The 19,653-nt window shown below is 46.1% G+C and overlaps 1 protein-coding gene across 3 annotated transcripts in view; it reads right to left on the reverse strand.

Annotated features, from left to right (window-relative positions):
- Window positions 1-19,653, reverse strand: part of YEATS2 (YEATS domain containing 2) — a 122,857-nt gene that overhangs the window by 39,295 nt on the left and 63,909 nt on the right. For all 3 annotated transcript variants that reach the window (XM_077291083.1, XM_077291085.1, XM_077291084.1), the window contains 3 exons: window positions 17,560-17,721; window positions 3,435-3,544; window positions 1,279-1,428 (listed from right to left, as the gene is read on the reverse strand). In XM_077291083.1, coding sequence (XP_077147198.1) covers window positions 1,279-1,428; window positions 3,435-3,544; window positions 17,560-17,721 — 422 coding nt within the window. The remainder of the gene's footprint in view (window positions 1-1,278; window positions 1,429-3,434; window positions 3,545-17,559; window positions 17,722-19,653) is intronic.

The following is a 19,653-nucleotide window of genomic DNA, read 5'->3' on the forward strand; positions in this document are numbered from 1 at the left end:
GATAAATAGACATGCTGCAGTCTAGAAAGACACGCCGCATGTCCGATTACGCAGGTCTGCCGCCTGCGTGTTTGTAAGCATAGTGGAGAGATGGGATTTCATAAAATCCCCTCCACCATGCTGTAACATCTGGACGCTGCGGCTGTACGCAGCGACCAATCCGCAGCAAATACTGAAGGAATACGCCCCGTGGAAACATACCCTAAGAATATATTAGAGCACAGAATTTTTACTCCTTCACGACCTATGACGTATACCCCTCCTCTTTGATTCGGATACCCCCCACTTTGATTTGGGCACCGGCGCTGAGCCCGCATGTTTTCTAGCACATGACCGCTGATTTTATCAGGTGTCATATGCCTCTAACAGCCACAGGTGGAATCGTGATCCACCCGCGGCTGTTAGGTAGTTAAATGCCGCTGTCAATCTCTGACAGCAGCATTTAACTCATGCTTACTGGAAGCCTGTCAGAAACCCCGCCCCAAAAAATAAAAAGTTCAAATCAACACCTTTTGCTCCATTCAAAATAAAGCCCTAAAAAATATATTTGGAAACGCCCGATCAATATATAGAAAGAATCAAATCGATAAAATGGTGTAAGAAAAAAAAGTCAAAATGCCAGAATTAGATTTTTTTGGGACACCACAATATTTCAATAAAATGCAACAACAGGCGATCAAAACATCGCATCTATCCCTAAATGGTATCAACAAAAACGTCAGCTCGGCGCGCAAAAAAAGCCCTCACCCACAGCCAGATCCCGAAAAATGAAGATGCTACGGGTACCGGAAAAAGGCGCTTTTTTATGTAAACAAAAATTGGAATTTTGTTTCACCTCTTAAATAAAGAAAGAACCTAGACATGTTTGGTGCCTATGAACTTGTAATGACCTGGAGAATCATAGTGGCAGGTCAGTTTTAGCATTTAGTGAACATGTTATATTAGAAAAAACAATTGTTGAAGTGCACTTTTTTTGCAAAGTCACAGCACTTGGATTTTTTTTCCCGTTCTCCAGTACAGTATATTGTAAAACCAATGGTTTTGTTCAAAAGTACAACTCATCCCGCAAAAAACAAGACCTCACATGGCCATATTGATGGAAAAATAAAAAAAGTCATGGCTCTGGGAAGGAGGGGAGCAAAAAACGGAAACACAAAAACAGGAAAATCCCAAGGTCAATGAGGGGTTAATATAGAACATAATAATATATAATCTTTAAAGAACCAGACCATACATATGTAAGACCGAGGCTAGAAGCTAAATAAAGGCACTCCTTACCTGTGCAATAATGGTGCCTTTTTGTCCGGAGGTTATTTTCAGAGCTTGCTGTCCCTGTGCAGAGGCTCCGGTGCTTCCTTGAGCGGCCACATTGGAGGCGGCTTGCTTTCCGGATGCCTGTGCAGATGGCTGACCAACTAAAAATGTTCCCTACAAAACACACAATATAAAATATTCAACAATTATTGATGCCAAAACAGATTACATTTTTCACTTTCCATCTAACATTTATCCCTCTATAATAGAAGGGTGCCACACATCAAACTTTACTATGTAAAAACATAAGAGCAGTGTTTGAAAGAGTCATTTTTGAGTTACCAAAAACTGGTACAAGACAAAAGAATGTATACTCACCACTCATGTCTCCCACCAGTGCTTGTGTACTTTCCTGCAGCAATGACGCGCTTTCACGTGAGCGCTGGAGCCTATCACTGTCCCCAGCAGTGTATGGCACAGGACCACTGAGGCCAGTGATTGGCTGCAGCGGTCACGTGTGTGCAGTACTTTATCCCTGCAGCTAAGTAAACAAACACTAGCAGGAAGCACCACAGCAGAGCTGGAGTGGCAGGGGATATAACTGCTTAATACTGATTATTTCACTCTTTAATACCATTTCCCAGCTAGGTCCAAATTATGTATTATCCCTTTAACAAATCCCATGTTTTTCAGTTAACAGTCCTTTCAGAAATCTGCCATACACATTAGACAAAACTGATGATTTGTCGATTAATGTGTAAATGGGTGTGCCGACTCTGCCTGACAAGTGAAGGGAAAGGAACAATTGGGCATGTCAGGTCTCACGGCCTGAGGATAGAGAACACACACGTGTGTATTGGGTGGGAGGATGGGACGTAATCAGTGGTAGCTGTTGGCAGCCTAAGCAATCAGCCATCTAAAGTACACAGGTATGTGACCACAGCGTCTTTAAGACCCCGGCAGACAACCTGAGGCCAAGTCTGTCTTCACTGAACACAAATTGTACACGTTAATTGAGAATTCTGAAAATGAACGATAAAGGTACCTTCACACTAAACGACTTTGCAGTGATAACGATAGCGATCCGTGACGTTGCAGCGTCCTGGATAGCGATATCGTTGTGTTTGACACGCAGCAGCGATCTGGATCCTGCTGTGATATCGCTGGTCGTTGCTGAAAGTCCAGAACTTTATTTGGTCGTCAGATCGGCGTGTATCGTCGTGTTTGACAGCAAAAGCAACGATGCCAGCAATGTTTTACAATGGTAATCAGGGTAAATATCGGGTTACTAAGCGCAGGGCCGCGCTTAGTAACCCGATGTTTACCCTGCTTACCATTGTAAAATAAAAAAAAAAACACTACATACTCACCCTCTGATGTCTGTCACGTCCCCCGGCGTCCGCGCTGCTGCTCAGAGCTTCCTGCACTGAATGTGTCAGTGCCGGCCGGAAAGCAAAGCACAGTGGTGACGTCACTGCTGTGCCCTGCTACTGCCGGCGCTTACACAGTGCAGGGAAGCTGAAGGCGAGGGACGTGACAGACACGACAATGTAAGTATGTAGTATTTTTTTTTTTTTTTACATTTACACTGGTAACCAGGGTAAACATCGGGTTACTAAGCGCGGCCCTGCGCTTAGTAACCCGATGTTTACCCTGGTTACCAGGGGACTTCGGCATTGTTGGTAGCTGGAGAGCGGTCTGTGTGACAGCTCTCCAGCGACCACACAGCGACGCTGCAGCGATCGGCATCGTTGTCGATATCGCTGCAGCGTCGCTTAATGTGACGGTACCTTTAGTCTTTGAGGAAGAAAAAAAAAGCAGATTTCTCTGATCAGATATCTTCTTTTCATGTGTACTATAGATTTATGGCATAAAAATGTAAACAATAGTTACTCCTTAAGGTGTGTTCACATAGTCCTTGAAGCAAAATCTCACGCTCCAATCAAATCTCATGGATTTTGCAGAGTTCCTGTTCCAAAACTCCTGAAAACCCCTCACTGTCACCATACCCTTAGACCCAGCATGGTGGCAACGCCGGCCATTAGATGGGCAGGAAGCGGCGGCACCAGCTAATAAAACCTAATAGAGCGGTGTTATCACTCGTTGCACAGCGGAGGTCATTGTGTGGGGGAAACACTCTGCTGAGACTTCTTTCTAAGAATGGTGAGTCTTACACCTACCTGAGGAGTCTGTTTTAGGATGTAGGACGTGTATGTGAGGTGCTGGGGTAACCCGGAAGTAGCATTTCCTGCGCCCGAGCCGCCACTTGTAGATGCCCCCGATTGGAGATCTGGAAAACAGGTTATGAAGTTGAAGACACTGGGCCAAGACCCACATAGGAGAATCCTGCAGAGAAGACCCTGGTTCCTGTAATACTAGGTAATCATACAAGAGCCCCCATTACTAACCAGTGTCATCATGAAAACATGATTATGGTCTAATTAAATTAGCGATGACATCAGATAATGACTAAATAGGAAAAAAGACACCCAAGATCTTCGCTCGTATCTGCTGACAAAGCATTTGTATCATACATCGTTAATTGGATTCCTCCATAACCTATGATTTGCATATACAGTGTGGAAAATAAGCACCGTATTTTTCGGATTATAAGACGCACTGGCTTCCCCCCAAATTTGGGGGGAAAATGAGGGTGCGTCTTATAATGCAAATGTACCTTACCGGCGCCGTTGCTGCAGGTCTCAGGCAGGGATGAAGGGGTGACGGTGCTGCTACCCAGTGCTCTGCAGGTGTCTCCGATGCCTAGCGGCGCTGTGGGGGTGTCCGGTGGTGCTACTGCGGGTGTCTGGCGCTGCTGCCCAGTGGTCTGCTGTTGTCTCCGGTGCACTGCCCGATGCTGCAGCGGTTTTCTCCGGTACAGTCCTATGATATCCTGTGTGGTGGACTCCAGTAAAATGGCCGCCGGCACAGAGATCTCGGGAGATTACATTTCAGCGCTGAAATCTCATCTCCCGAGATCTCCATCTGCGCATGCTCCCCCGGCGGCCATTTTAAAGGAGTCCACCGCACAGGAAAATATTGGGACTGCTGGGGCTCTGGCCTTTCACAAAATGTCAGCAGAGCCTGGCAGCACTGGAGACCGCCGCAGCATAACTGGGCAGCGCCGTCTAGGCAGCGCCGTCTAGGCACCCGCAGCACTGGAGACACCAGCAGAGCACCGGGCAGCAGCGCCAGACACCAGCAGCACTGCCGGACACCCCTTCATCCCAACCTGCGGCCTGTAGGATCACCCCACTCCTACCTCCTCCAGCAGCGACCCCGCTTCACCGCAGCCACCACCCCAGGTAAGCAATAAAACACATGGATTATAAGAAACACCGCCATTTTATTAAAAAAACATTTTTTCCTATTTTTCTCCTCAAAATTTGGGGTAATCCGGAGCGTCTTATAAATCGAAAAATATGGTATTTGATACACTGCCAATTTTGCAAGTTTTCCCACCTACAAAGAATAGAGAGACGTGTAATTTTTATCGTCAGTACACTTCAACTGTTAGAGACAGAATCTAAAAATAAAGACCAGAAAATCACATTGTATGATTTTTAAATCATTACATTTCATTTTATTGCAATAAATACATATCTGATCACCTACCAACCAGCAATAATTCTGGCTCTCACAGACCAGTTTTTCTTTAAGATGTGTGTCTCGCGGCTGTTCGACAGTTGCAAAACATGAAGGGAGTGCTTTTTTGTTGGGCAATCCCTGCATATGTTGTGACTGTTGAACAGACATGTGACATGCAGCTGCGGGGACTCCAACATATTTTTTGAGCACACCGAAGTCACTCGGTTAGCAGCCGAGCATGCTCAGATAACACCTTATCCCAGCACGTTCGCTCATCACTACTCATTACCTGTACTAATTGCAACTGTTTAAACTCGTTATCTGTATAAAAGACCCCTTGTCCACTCACACAATAAATCACACTCAAACCTCTCCACCCTGGCCAAGACCAAAGAGCTGTCTAAGGTCACCGGGAACAAAATTGTAGTGCACAAGGCTGGGATGGGCTACAGGACAATAGGCAAGCAGCTTGGTGAGAAGGCAACGACTGTTGGCACAATTATTTAAAAAAATGGAAGATGACAGTCAAATGTTTCTCGGTCTGCGGCTCGATGCAAGATATCGCCTCGCGGGGCAAGGATGATTCTGAGAAAGGTCAGGATTCAGCCCACAACTACATGAGAGGACCTCATCAATGACCTGATGAGAGCTGGGACCACAATCTCAAACATTAACGTTAGTGACACACTATGCCTTCATGGATTAAAATCCTGCGGGGCACGCAAGGTCCGCCTGCTCACGCCAGCACATGTCCAGGCCTATTTGCAGTTCGCAAATGACCATTTGGATGATCCAGAGGAGGCATGGGAGAAGTCATGTGGTCAGATGAGACCAAAATATAACTTTTTGGTATCAACTCCACTCGCCGTGTTTGGAGGAAGAAGAAGGATGAGTACAACCACAAGAACACCGTCCCATCCGTGATGCCTGGTGGGTGAAAACATCATATTTTGGGGGTGATATTCTGCAAAGGGGACAGTACGACTGCACCATATTGACAGGAGGATGGATGGGGCAATGCATCGGGAGATTTTGGCCAGCAATCTCCTTGCCAGCACTGAAGATGGGTCGTGGCTGGGTGTTCCAGCATGACAATGACCCAAAGCACACAGCCAGGGCAACTAAGGAGTGGCTCTGTAAGAGCATTTCAAGGCCCTGGAGTGGCCTAGCCAATCGAAAATTTTTGTTTTGGAGGGAGCTGAAACTCAATGATGCCCAGCAACAGCCCCGAAACCTGAAAGATCTGGAGAAGATCTGTATGGAGGAAGGGGCCAAAATCCCTCCTACAGTGCGTGCAAACTTGGTCAAGAGCAACAGGAAATGTCTGATCGCTGTAATTGCAAACAAAGATTTCTGTACCAAACAGTAAGTTCTGTTTTTCTATTGTATCAAATACTAATTTCATGCAACAAAATTCAAATTAATTATGTAACAAATCATACAATGTGATTTTCTGGATTTCTTTTAAGATTCTGTCTCTCACAGATGTAGTGTACCTACGATAAAAATTACAGACCTCTCCATTCTTCGTAGGCGAGCAAACCTACAAAACTGGCAGTGTGCCAAATACTTATTTTCCTCATTTTCATGTATGTACACACACACAAATATATTTTGGTTAGTTGTAGTTTGTCATCACGTAGAGAGAATGATGACATAACAAAAAATACACATAAATAACTGTGTGCCCAGACATGGCTTCTCCTAAAAAAAAACCAGCTGATCGCTTGTGGGGGTGAAAGATGCCAAAGCAATTTTACAACTAAAATCCTGGAAATAACAAGAAAAGCATTTGTGAAGAAAGCAGTAGTCAAAATTTAAATATAAATCCTCTCTCAAAAGGAGTACTCCTATCATAAAGCGAATCTGTCAGCAGATTTTTGCTACCCCATCTAAGAGCAGCATGATATAAGGGCAGAGACCCTGATTCTAGCTATTTATCGCTTACTGGGCTGGTTGATGCAGTTTTGATATCAGTTTTATCTGCTGCAGATCTACCAATTCTCTGAAAACACCAAGGTTACTTAACAGTAGCCGTTTTATCCAGAACCCATGACAGCACACCTGAGAGAGGGATCCACCCAGTTAGGACAGGAAACCTACTGAAATAAAAGAGCAGTACATCTCCCCCACTTCAGTTGTGTTACATAGCAGGAGAGGACCTATGGTTAATTTACACACATAACCAACAGCACATTATAAAAACACCCAAACTATAGTGCACACCCATAAGGTGAAAAAGAAGGGCGGGAATACACGGGTGCTGTCATGGGTTCCGGAAAAAACGGCTACAGGTAAGTAACCTTGGTGTTTCCCCTTAACCCATGACAGCACACCTGAGAGATTACACCTTAGGGAGGGACCACCACTTGCAGCACCCTTCTACCAAAGGTCAAGTCAGCAGAAGAGGACAGATTCAGTCTGTAGTGCTTAAAGAAAGTACATGGTGAGGACCAGGTAGCGGCCTTACAGATCTGATCAATTGATACCTCTGCCTTTTCTGCCCAGGAGGTGGCCACAGCTCTGGTGAAGTGAGCCTTGATGCCTTCAAGAACCGGATCATCACTCGTAGTGCAAGATAAACTAATGGCCTCCCTGACCCATCTGGCAATAGTACCCTTGGATACACCATACCCCTTTCCGCTACCCTGAAAGGCTACAAATAGGGACTGTTCCTTCCTCCACTGACTGGTCATGGACATATATTCCAACATGGACCTTCTCACATCTAACGTATGGAACATTTCCTCCCAAGGATTTTTAGGGTTATTACAAAAGGAGGGAAAGTAATCTCTTGGCTCCTTTGGAATTTAAGAACCACCTTAGGGGAGAGACGCCGGGTCCGGCCTTAGAACAACTCTTATGGTTTTACACCTGTGTGTAGGGGTACATATGGACAGGGCCTGTATATCACTCACCCTGCGGGCTGATGTCAGGGCCACAAGTAAAACTGACTTAAGAGTGAGGAACTTAGCAGATAAATCCTGTAAGGGCTCAAATGGGTTTCCAGTTAGCGCCTCTAAAACTAGGTTCAGGTCCCATGGAGGAATCTTTGGGACTGTAACCGGTCTGTTACAGTCCCATGTTTGTCGATGGACTAAAAGTGGATGTAAGACCTTTATGAATGGCAGGGAATTTCTTAGGGGGGCCAGTCCCTGTGGAGGACCCAGTTCTTTAAAGTCTGCTGTTAATGAACCTCCTTTTGTGAATAATTCCCCCCCCCCCCCCCCCCGTTGACATCGTGCTGCGCCAGCTCTCTGGAATGCACTTCCCCAGACGATCAGACTGATACCTAGCCCCGACCTATTCAAGCGCGCTTTGAAAACCCATCTCTTCAAACAAGCCTACCACATGAACTACTCAGTAAACTAACTTTGCCCTGTTCCCTCCTTCCAAATATTACTCTGAATCTGCACCCTACTATTCATCTGTCTCCACACCCTCCATGCACATGATAACTGCACTTGATACTTGACTATTGCACTTAAACACACGGGCTGATGACCGGATCATGCAGCTTTGTATGAAAATCCCTATGTATTATAATTGCCAGACCTGAAATAACAAGCACTTTTCACCTATTGTGTCCCCCCATTTCCTTGTAGATTGTAAGCTTGCGAGCAGGGACCTCACTCCTAATGTCACTGTTTAAATTGTCTTAACTCGTACCGAATTTATTGTTTGTACATGTCCCCGCTTAATTGTAAAGTGCTGCGGAATATGTTGGCGCTATATAAATAAAAATTATTATTATTATTATTGGGCAGCCGGGGCACCAGATTGGAATTAGGTGCTGTGGAGTTCCTAAAGGCTCCCTTGCTACTGGAGCTATAATCCTCCATATCCCTATAAAGTTTTATTTGATTTTTTTTTTAAGATCATTTCCTGGTCTAGATGTAAACTATTTTGTGGTAATAGCAGAATTTAATTTATTATATTCAGGGTATGAATTAAAAAAAAGATAGACTGTCCTGAGGAAGTAGTGTGATCACCACAAAACACAAAATGCGTAGAAATAGGGATTTTTGTGTACTCATCGTAAAATCCTTTTCTCCGGGCCATTCATTGGGGGACACAGACCGTGGGTGTTTGCTGCTGCCACTAGGAGGCTGACACTAAAGGTACCTTCACACGAAACGACATCGCTAGCGATCCGTGACGTTGCAGCGTCCTGGCTAGCGATATCGTTTCGTTTGACACGCAGCAGCGATCAGGATCCTGCTGTGATGTCGCTGGTCGCTGAATAAAGTCCAGAACTTTATTTGGTCGTCCGATCGCTGCGTATCGTTGTGTTTGAAAGCAAAAGCAACGATACCAGCGATGTTTTACACTGGTAACCAGGGTAAACATCGGGTTACCAAGCGCAGGGCCGCGCTTAGTAACCCGATGTTTACCCTGGTTACCAGCGTAAAAGTAAAAAAAACAAACAGCACATACTCACCTGCGCGTCCCCCAGCGTCTGCTTCCTGACACTTACTGAGCGCCGGCCCTAAAGTGAAAGTGAAAGCACAGCGGTGACGTCACCGCTGTGCTGTTAGGGCCGGAGCTCAGTCAGTGTCAGGAAGCAGACGCTGGGGACGCGCAGGTGAGCATGTACTGTTTGTTTTTTTTACTTTTACGCTGGTAACCAGGGTAAACATCGGGTTACTAAGCGCGGCCCTGCGCTTAGCAACCCGATGTTTACCCTGGTTACCCGGGGACCTCGGCATCGTTGGTCGCTGGAGAGCGGTCTGTGTGACAGCTCTCCAGCGATCAAACAGCGACGCTGCAGCGATCGGCATCGTTTGTACATCCACGGAGTTCAGGTCCCTGGGAAGACAGGGCTGGTTGTCCGGCGTTAGGATCGCTTATCCGGACGCTCCCTGTCCGGGTGAATGGCAAATGCTCTACTGGGGAGTTTAGTCTCCTTTTGATGGACACTGCAAGATCTAAAGCAGAACCGGAGTCCTCGTCAATCTACAGAGATTGGTTGATGGTATAAATAGGCAAATCCATCCTTTTCTGAAGCTCTGGTGAGTCCAGATCCAAGGCAATATCTGATCCATATTCAGAATCCAAATCATTGGTGAGGAAGATCAGGAAATTAAGCTTCCGTTTTCTAGACGCCTGTACGTTTCTAGAATACTTGCGGCCCCCGCTAGTCGACGGTTCCCATGTAGGAGAGGGACCATGTATACCGGTCCTGCGAGCACTCCGAGCCACAGGGGCTTCACGGAGGGATTCAATCTTTTGGTCAGAGAAGCCATGGATTGCAGCAGTGACTAAGTCCACTCAGGGGAACTAGGTACTCTGGGATAAGCTGGATCGGCGGCGTCGGGCTCCTGAGCTCATTTGGGGTGACCTGCTTGGGACTGGTCATGTACCTTTAAGACCAGGGAATACTAGTCATGTGACTTTAAGACTAGGGAATATTGGTCATGTGCCCTTAAGACCAGGGAATACTGGTCATGTGCCTTTAAGACCAAGGAATACTGGTCATCCAGGGAAACACTACAGGGGGAAAATGAAGGGGGAGAGAACAATACTTCCTTACCCGGGTACTGATGTTGCAGAGTCGTTGTGCCCCTTTAATGCTAATCCGTCGCCCTTATGTGAGCCGGCCGGGTGGACCAAGATGGCCACCGGGAGTTGCAGAGGTGGTAATGTCTCGCAGGGAGCAAAAGGCACCAATTCGGGGGGCGGAGCCACAGCCGCGATGTGGGCAGAGCCTCGTGACTTCAATGAATAGGCCCAAGCCAGGGCCTAAATTTCTGCAGCCGGCGTAATCAATACCAGGCGTAGAAGTGAGGGGGCGTTGGAGTGGCCAAGAAAAGCGAGAGCTCCAGTGCCAGGCGAGAAGCGCCAGAAAAGGTGGGCGGAGCCGCCTTAGCGCGCCATAGTGCGGGCACGGCTTCCAGGATGCGGCCTACACACCGGCCGAAGCTGGGGGCTAAATTTTTGCAGCCAGCTGGAGCGTTACCTCAGGGAGATGGGCCACAGGGAAGCCATGGCTGAGGCTGCCTGTCAGCTGAATATCCCACTGCGGAGGCCCACCGCCAACTGGATCCACTCACCATCGGTGTGCGTCCCGGCATGGAGCCGCCGCGGATGACTGAGTTTCAGCGCCGAGGAAAGCGCGCGCACTCTACTGTTCTGCTGCAGGTCAGGTATTGCAGCGTGGACGGTGCAGGGATAAAAGCGGTAAACCTCAATCCACCATCCCTTTGTTAGGGAGGTGGAGAGGGACCGTCCGCCTCCTTGTACCATCTGCTTTAACAGTGGTGGTACAGTGGGGGCTGCTCGGACGTCAAAGAGAGGGTGCCTCTGTACATCCACGGAGTTCAAGCCCCCGGGTGGACAGGGCCAGTTGTCCGGCATTAGGCCTGGCTCCAGGAGAGGATACATGGAGGCGACACTCCATGTGCTCGTCTCTTGATAGTGCGGGGAGATCGGTGCCATTTAAGGGACCCGTCGCCCCCAAGAATGAGCTCAGGCATGGCATCCCACGTTGCAGGAGAGGATACGGAGAGGCGATACTCTCCGTGCTCGCCTGTTGATGGTTCTGGGAACCTTGAAAGGATCCGTCGCCCTATTCATCCGTGGAAAAAAGAAAAATCAAAAAGAGTCAAAATTGAAAAGTAAAATAATAAAGAGTTTTGGGTCTGCATAGCAGACCCGTCCGTGTGCCTCCTAAGGACACTAAGCAAGAACTGGTTCTCTGAGAGCCAGCAGGAGGGTGTAAACTGCAGGGGAGGAGCGAACTTTCTTTGTATCACTTAGTGTCAGCCTCCTAGTGGCAGCAGCATACACCCACGGTCTGTGTCACCCAATGAGGCGAAGGAGAAATAAAGTTTATTTCTCTTTTGCATCTACTTGGACTCCTCTGGTTCATCATTCTGACAGGCGAGCAGCGCAGTCTGATGCCCCATTCTCTTTTCCCAACAAAGAATCATCGCTCCGGGGCTTGCAGCAGCCGCCAATGCTAAGTACAGTGGTTGTGTCTCACACAACCACAATAGGAGAGTGAATTTGAATTATCTAACATTCCTTTTATATTGGATAAGACCCTATGTGCGCTCTATATTCCTTCTAGCTATCTCTTCACTTGAAAGTGGCATACTGGCCCCTGGGAAAGAAGGTGCAGGATCTCTGGCAGGATCCATGGATTGGACATGGACATTAACCTTAGAAGGGAAAACTATGGTCTCTTTGGCCAGAATGGAGCAAGGAGAATCACCCTCCCCTGATCCTCCCTGATCTTCCTCACGACTATTGAGATCATCGCTATTAGAGGGAATGCATAGGCAATCCTGAAGCTCCAGGGAATCTAAAGAGCATCCTCTGCAAATTGTTTATCCCTCGGGTTTAATGAACAGAAGCTCTTAACTTTTCTACTGTGTAAGCTGGCAAACAGATTTATCTCTGGCTGCCCCCATGACTGCACTATCTGATTGAAAATTTGGGTATTTAGAGACCATTCTTCCAGTCTAAATTTCTCACTACTCAGGAACTCTGCCTTTGTGTTGTCTATTCCCCTTCTGTGAAGTGCCGTAAGGGACAGCAAGTGTTGCTCTGCTAGCCTTTCCCCCCCCCCATCCCCGGTGGCTGATATAAGCCACGACTGATTGATTGTCTGACATGACTACACCGGAGGAAGGGGAGTAAGTGTCTCAAAGCCCTTTCCACGGCCCACAGCTGTAGACTGTATCCTTTCCGGATTTAGTCTCAATTTGAGGGTATTTACCATCGAGCCCAGCTCCTTTAGGACCACGGTTACCTCCCTCAGCTGTTCTGCATAGTGATCTTCCGACTTTAAGGAAGTCATCCAGGTAAGAGATGATAATCGTGTTTCGAGAATGCAGGTAGGTCATCACCTCTGATATTACCTTGGTGAATACTCTCGGAGCTATTGACAGCCCGAACTGAAGGGCTATGATCTGGTAATGCCTGACCCATCCCTGGACATACTGAGCCACCCCTAGGCATAGTTTAAGGTCCATATGGATAGGGATGTGATAATTAGCATCCTTTAAATCGAAGACGGCCATGAAACAATTTTGGAATATCAGCTTTATAGCTGTGTTCACTGACTTCACCTGACGTCATTGGGAGGGCTTTTTGGAAGATGCAGAGGGTCCTCTGAACATACACCCGGATTCCTTTCTACACTCGAACTCCCTCCTTTTCCTTTCTCCCGGAGGATGACATCTATTAAATTTCCTCCTCTGAAAGGAAAACAAGGGAATCCCTTTTTTGTTGTCTGCTTTCTCCAAAATGTCTTCCAACTTCTGCCCAAAGAGAAACTGGCCGTCACATGGGATGGAGCAGAGTCTATTTGTTGAAGGCAGGTCTCCCGGAAACCCTTTCAGCCATAAGGCCCGTCTGACTGCATTAGATAGGCTCGCCAACCTAGCAGCTGACCTCACAGAGTCTGCAGAGGTATCTGCCAGAAAGGCCGCTGCTCCTTGTAACAGAGGCATATTAGCTAAGATTTCAGCTCTCGGGGCCTTGTTCTTAAGCTGCGCCCCCAATTGTTGCAGCCAGATCATAAGGGAGCATGCAGTCCCAGCTACTGCCGATTTCAGACCCCTCACGGCTGCCTCTCAGGTGTGCCTGAGGAACCCATCAACTTTTTTATCCATTGGGTCTCTAAGTGAGCTGGAATCTTCAAAGGGCAGTGCCGACCTCTTGGAGGATTTCGCCACTGTCCCATCGATTTTAGGGATTTTACGACACGAGTCTATCTCCTCTTTGAAGAGGAGAGTAAGCTACCAGATCTTTCCGGCTTCTTCCACTCTATGAGAGCTTGTATCCTGGAATTAACTGAAAAGGTGCGCTTCCTCCTTTCCCGCAAACTTTATATCCTCTAGGGACTTCGGTGCTTTCTCCTCCTTCAGGCCCATTATTGACCTGACTGCCCAGACCAACCTATCTGTGTCCTCAGCTGGGAATCACGATTGGCCACCTATATCACTGTCCAAGGAGGAGGAGGCCAGGGATTCACTATAGTATTCTCCAACAGACCGTGGAGAGGCCTCAGATTTTGTAACGACCTCCTGAGCCGTTTTGTTCCTCTTTTTTAACAGGGTCTTTAGGGAACTTTCCACCTCAGCCCTGATCACAGACCTAAGGAGGCTTGCGGCGAAGTCAGGGGTCTCATCCCATATATATTTTATTGGATACAGTCCGAGCAGACTATTCTCGAGCGGGGTCCTTACAAAGGGCACACTGTTCTTTTTGGTGCTATCCTTCCTAGGCTCCTAGTGATTTAACCCCTTAGTGACGGAGCGAATTTGCAGCTTAATGACCAGCCCAATTTTTACAATTCTGACCACTCACTTTATGAGGTTATAACTCTGGAACCCTTTAACGGATCCCGCTGATTCTGAGAATATTTTTTCTTGACATATTAAACTTCATGTCAGTGGTAAAATTTCTTCGATATTACTTGCGCTTATTTATGAAAAAAATAGAAATATGGAGAAAAAAAAATTAAAATTTAGCAATTTTCAAACTTTGAATTTTTATGCCCTTAAATCAGAGAGAGAGGTCACACAAAATACTTAGTAACATTTCCCACGTCTACTTTGTTAGGAAGATCTAAGGGTTAAAAGTTGACCAGCGATTTCTCATTATTACAACAAAATTTACAAAACCATTTTGCTATGGACCATCTCACATTTAAAGTCACTTTGAGGGGTGTACACGACAGAAAATACCCAAAAGTGTCACCATTCTAAAAACTGCACCCCTTAAGGTGCTCAAAACCACATTCAAGAAGTTTATTAACCCTTTACGTGCTTCACAGGAACTGAAGCAATGTGGAAGGAAAAAATTAACATTTAACTTTTTTTTTAAACAAACATTTTACTTCAGAACCAGTTTTTTTTATTTACAAAAGTGTAAAAAGAGAAAAAGAACCCCAAAATTTGTTGTGCAATTTCTTCTGAATATGTCGATACCCCATATGTGGGGGGTAAACCACTGTCTGTGCGCACAGCAGAGCTCGGAAGGAAAGGAGCGCCGTTTGACTTTTTCAATGCAGAATTGGCTGGAAATGAGATTGGACGCCATGTCGCGTTTGAAGAGCCCCTGATGTGCCTAAACAGTGGAAATCCCCCACAAGTGACACCATTATGAAAACTAGACCCCTTAAGGAACTTAATCTAGATGTGTGGTTAGCACTTTGAACCCCCAAGTGCTTCACAGATGTTTATAACGTAGAGCAATAATAAAAAAAAAATCATCATTTTTTCCACAAAAATTATTTTTTAGCCCACATTTTTTTATTTTCACAAGGGTAACAGGAGAAATTGGACCATAAACGTTGTTGTGCAATTTGTCCATATGTGGGGGGCACTGTTGGGGTGCATGACAGAGCTCGGAAGGGAAGTAATGACGTTTTGGAATGCAGACTTTGATGGAATGGTCTGCAGGCATCATGTTGCGTTTGCAGAGCCCCTGATGTGCCTAAACAGTAGAAACTCCCCACAAGTGACCCCATTTTGGAAACTAGATCCTCCAAGGAGCTTATCCAGATGTGTGGTGAGCACTATGGACCCCCAAGTGCTTCACAGAAGTTCATAACATAGAGCCGTGAAAATAAAAAATGGTATTTTTTCCATAAAAATGATTTTTTAGCCCCCAATTTTCTATAATTTTCTATTTTCCCAAGGGTAACAGGAAAAATTGGACCCCCAAAGTTGTTATCCAATTTGTTCGGAGTACGCCGATACCCCATATGTGTGGGTAAACCACTGTTAGGACGCACTGCAGAGCTCAGAAGGGAGGGAGCACTATTTGACTTTTTGAACGCAAAATTGGCTGTAATCAACGGTGGCGCCATGTTGCGTTTGAAGAGCCCCTGATGTACCTAAACAGTGGAAACCCCCCAGTTCTAACTCCAGCCCTAACCCCAACACACCTCTAACCCTAATCCCAAACCTAACCATAACCCTAATCACAACCCTAACCCCAACACACCCCTAACCCTAATCCCAACCCTAACCCCAACACACCCCTAACCCTAACCCCAACCCTAACCCCAACACACCCCTAACCCTAATCCCAACCCTAACCTCAACCCTAACCCCAACACACCCCTAATTCCAACCCTAATCTCAACCCTAACCCAAACCCTAATCTCAACCCTAACCCTAATCCCAACCCTAACCCAAACCCTAATCTCAACCCTAACCCTAATCCCAACCCTAACCCCAACTCTAACCCTAACTATAGCCCCAACCCTAATTTTAGTCCCAACCCTAACCCTAACTTTAGCCCAACTTAAACCCTAATGGGAAAATGGAAATAAATAAAAAAAATTTATTTTAAGGGGGTGATAAAGGGGGGTTTATTTACATCACTGTGATAGGGTCTATCACAGTGACCAAAATGAACAAATAGTAAAAACTTCCTATTGTTGCCGGGTGACGGCCGGCAGATCTCGGCATTTTCTTACCGGAAGAAGACGCCAACGGCCGTGGGGGAAAGCAGGAGAACCCAGGTACACCGCGAGACACTGGTGAGTATCGGGGGGGGGGGGGGGGGGGGGAGAATCAGGGACCCTATTTCTCTGTCCTCTGATGTGCGATCACATCAGAGGACAGAGAAATTAAATGGCAAATCGCGTTTTTTTTGCAGTAGCCGTTATACAGTTAATAACGGCGATCGCAACCCGGGGGTGAGTAAAAACTGACCCGAATCATGTTCTCTGGGGTCTCGGCTACCCCAGCCGAGACCCTGGAGAAAATCTGAGTCTGGGGGGGGGGGGCGCTATACACTTTTTCCAGAGCTCCGTTAATTAACGGTGCTGTGGTTTAAGTACCCTTAACTACCGATGTTAAAAGGCATATCGGCGGTCATTAAGGGGTTAAGCAAGAAAAGGCCCTTATTTTAGCAAAAGGTGACATTTTTGTAGATCACTCACCACCCGCTGTTATATCAAGGGTACCGGATTCAGAGGCTGATTAGGGATACTAAGACATCCCTCCTGGATACCAAGAAGTCCTGCGACCTTCCACTCCTCTGACCGGGACGACTGCACTCCTGCCACTTAAGCGACTGCTTCCCTTAGTGCGCCTGTGCTGGTGATCAGGCACTGGTAATGGTGACTGCTGCTACAAAGGTTGCTGCTGTCCTCTCAGATCCTCCATGATGGGGAGCTTTGGACATAAGCGCCTCTTCTGTGGTCATTCCCCAGTTTTATGAGAGATCCACTGCGCTACTCCTCAGATCCGCCTCCTCCGGTGCCCGAAACAATGCCCCTCCATTTCAGTAGGCTTCCTGTCCTGGCTGGGCAAATCCCTCTCTCAGGTGTGCGGTCATGGGTGAAAGGAAAATGGAGCCCTATATAAGCCCTGTATAACATGTCCACACCACTGATTGACAGCTTTCTGTGTACACTTTGCATAGGAAAAAAAGCCGCCAATCAGTGGTAGGGGAGCGGTTATACAAAGCTCATGAATATGGAGGACTACTAGTCCTTTAGTGATAACCTCCTCTAAATAAATCTGATTTCATACTACACTAAGCAGTCCAGTAAGTGATATCGCTGGAATCAAGATCTCTGTCTCTATATCATGTAGTGCTCAGAATAAGTGGAAAAAAACTGGTGATAGATTCCCTTTCAGGTCCCAAAACACAATATCTGCTGGGAAATATAGAACAATAGCACAAGTTATTATGATCTTCTGTATTACAGATAATTTATAACATGTAACATTAGAAATTACTTACTGGCAGTATTGGCAGCTCGGAGAATTGCCCCTTGAGGTATAAGAAGTAGTTTTCCTTTTCCAGATGTATTCTTGCTATTGGTGGTTAGGTACAGTTTGGTTCCGGGTGGAAGATTTGCTAAATTTCCTATATTTGATGACGGCAACTGTAAGGTTGCCATAACTTAAGAAAAAAAAAAAAATTTCTGTAAGAAATAAGTAATACTTTTCAAAGATGTATCTCAACAGAGCGGCCACAGCAATTGTATAACTTCTAATGAAATCACAGTATTTCTCATCAACACAAGATTTAATGGAACCATCATAGCATGTTATAGTTGGAAGGGACCTCCAGGGTCGCAGTGTCCAACCCCCTGCTCAGACAGATGTCTGTCCAGCCTTTAATCACATATCGGTTTTGATAATGGATCCATGTGCCCGTTCTGTGACACTCTGCGCAAGTCCTATTCTGTTTTGTGGATCAGAATCTGCCATGCAATGTATGAGCCTCCAATAAGAACAGATGGTACCCAGAAGCCAACCATTTTTAAAAGGATCAGTTTTGGCTTCCGCACAGACTGTCCCTATGAACGTGCCCTTATTACAGGTCTGTGATCATCAATACCACTTATCCCCCATTGCTGATAACCAAATGAAATAGTGTCAGCCCCAAAATATAAGACTTTAACCCCTTCATGACCCTGGGTATTTTCGTTTTTGTTTTTCATTCCCCTCCTTCCCAGAGTCATAACTTTTTTATTTTTCCGTCAATATGGCCATGTGAGGGCTTATTTTTTGCGGGACGAGTTGTACTTTTGAACACCACCATTGGTTTTACCATGTCGTATACTAGAGAACGGGAAAAAACTTCCAAGTGCGGTGAAATTGCAAAAAAAGCGTAATCACACACTTGTTTATTGTTTCACTTTTTGCTAGGTTCACTAAATGCTAAAACTGACCTGCCATTATGATTTTAATGCAATGTCGTGGCAACCAAAAAACGTAATTCTGTCATTTCAAATTTTTTTTCTCGCTACGCCGTTTAGCCATCAGGTTAATCCTTTTTTTATTGATAAATCGGGCGATTCTGAACGCGGCGATACAAAATGTGTATATTTGAATTTTTTTTATTGTTTTATTTTGAATGGGGCGAAAGGGGGGGGCGATTTAAACGTTTATATTTTTTCATATTTTTTTTAAACTTTTTTTTTTTTTTTTTTTACTTTTGTCATGCTTTATTAGCCTCCATGGGAGGCTAGGAGCTGGCACAACTCAATCGCCTCTGCTACATAGAGGTGATGCACAGATCACCTCTATGCAGCAGAATTACAGCATTGCTACGAGCGCCGTCCACAGGGTGGCGCTCATAGCAATCCGGCATCAACAACCATAGAGGTCTTAAGGAGAACTTCTGTTGTCATGCCGATGCATCGCTGATCCCCGATCGCGTGACGGGGATCAGCGATGAGCGCATTTCCGGCAGGATGGCCGGAAGCGGTAGTTAAATGCCGCTGTCAGCGTTTGACCGCAGCATTTAACTAGTTAATAGCGGCGGGTGAATCGCGATTCCACCGGCCGCTATTGCGGGCACATGATGCGGGCTCACCACCGAAGCCTGCATCAAAGCAGGGGATCTGACCTCGGACGTACTATCCCATCTGAGGTCAGAAAGGGGTTAATTAGAGCAATGACTTAAGTCTTAGTAGATGAATGAAATATCAAGTGATAGATACAGATGATTTCCCTTTTCATTTCTGTTCCCCAATGCAGTTTGACTTTCCTGGATCACAATATTGAAACACACAGACAAAGTTGTCAGTATCCCAGGCATATGGTTCACTCTCCTTGAGGTGGATCATGTAGTAAGTGGATGAGGATGACTGTACGGATCATCAGGACACAGCAGTATGCAGGGACCTTGCACGTCAGCTCAAGCGAAAGAGATGCCAAAGTGCCCTGCCGAACTCCGAATTACAGAACCTGAATTACCGTAATATCTCTTTATTTAACCATTGTAAAATAATTTCTACTCTGGGTTCTTGTGGACACTCTGCCCTCTTTAGCTGCAGGCACGTAATTTGGTCTGTGTAAAAACCAAATTTGCAGGGTTTATACC

Source organism: Ranitomeya variabilis, chromosome 2 (assembly GCF_051348905.1).
Source record: "Ranitomeya variabilis isolate aRanVar5 chromosome 2, aRanVar5.hap1, whole genome shotgun sequence".
NCBI classification, from domain to species: Eukaryota; Metazoa; Chordata; class Amphibia; order Anura; family Dendrobatidae; genus Ranitomeya; species Ranitomeya variabilis.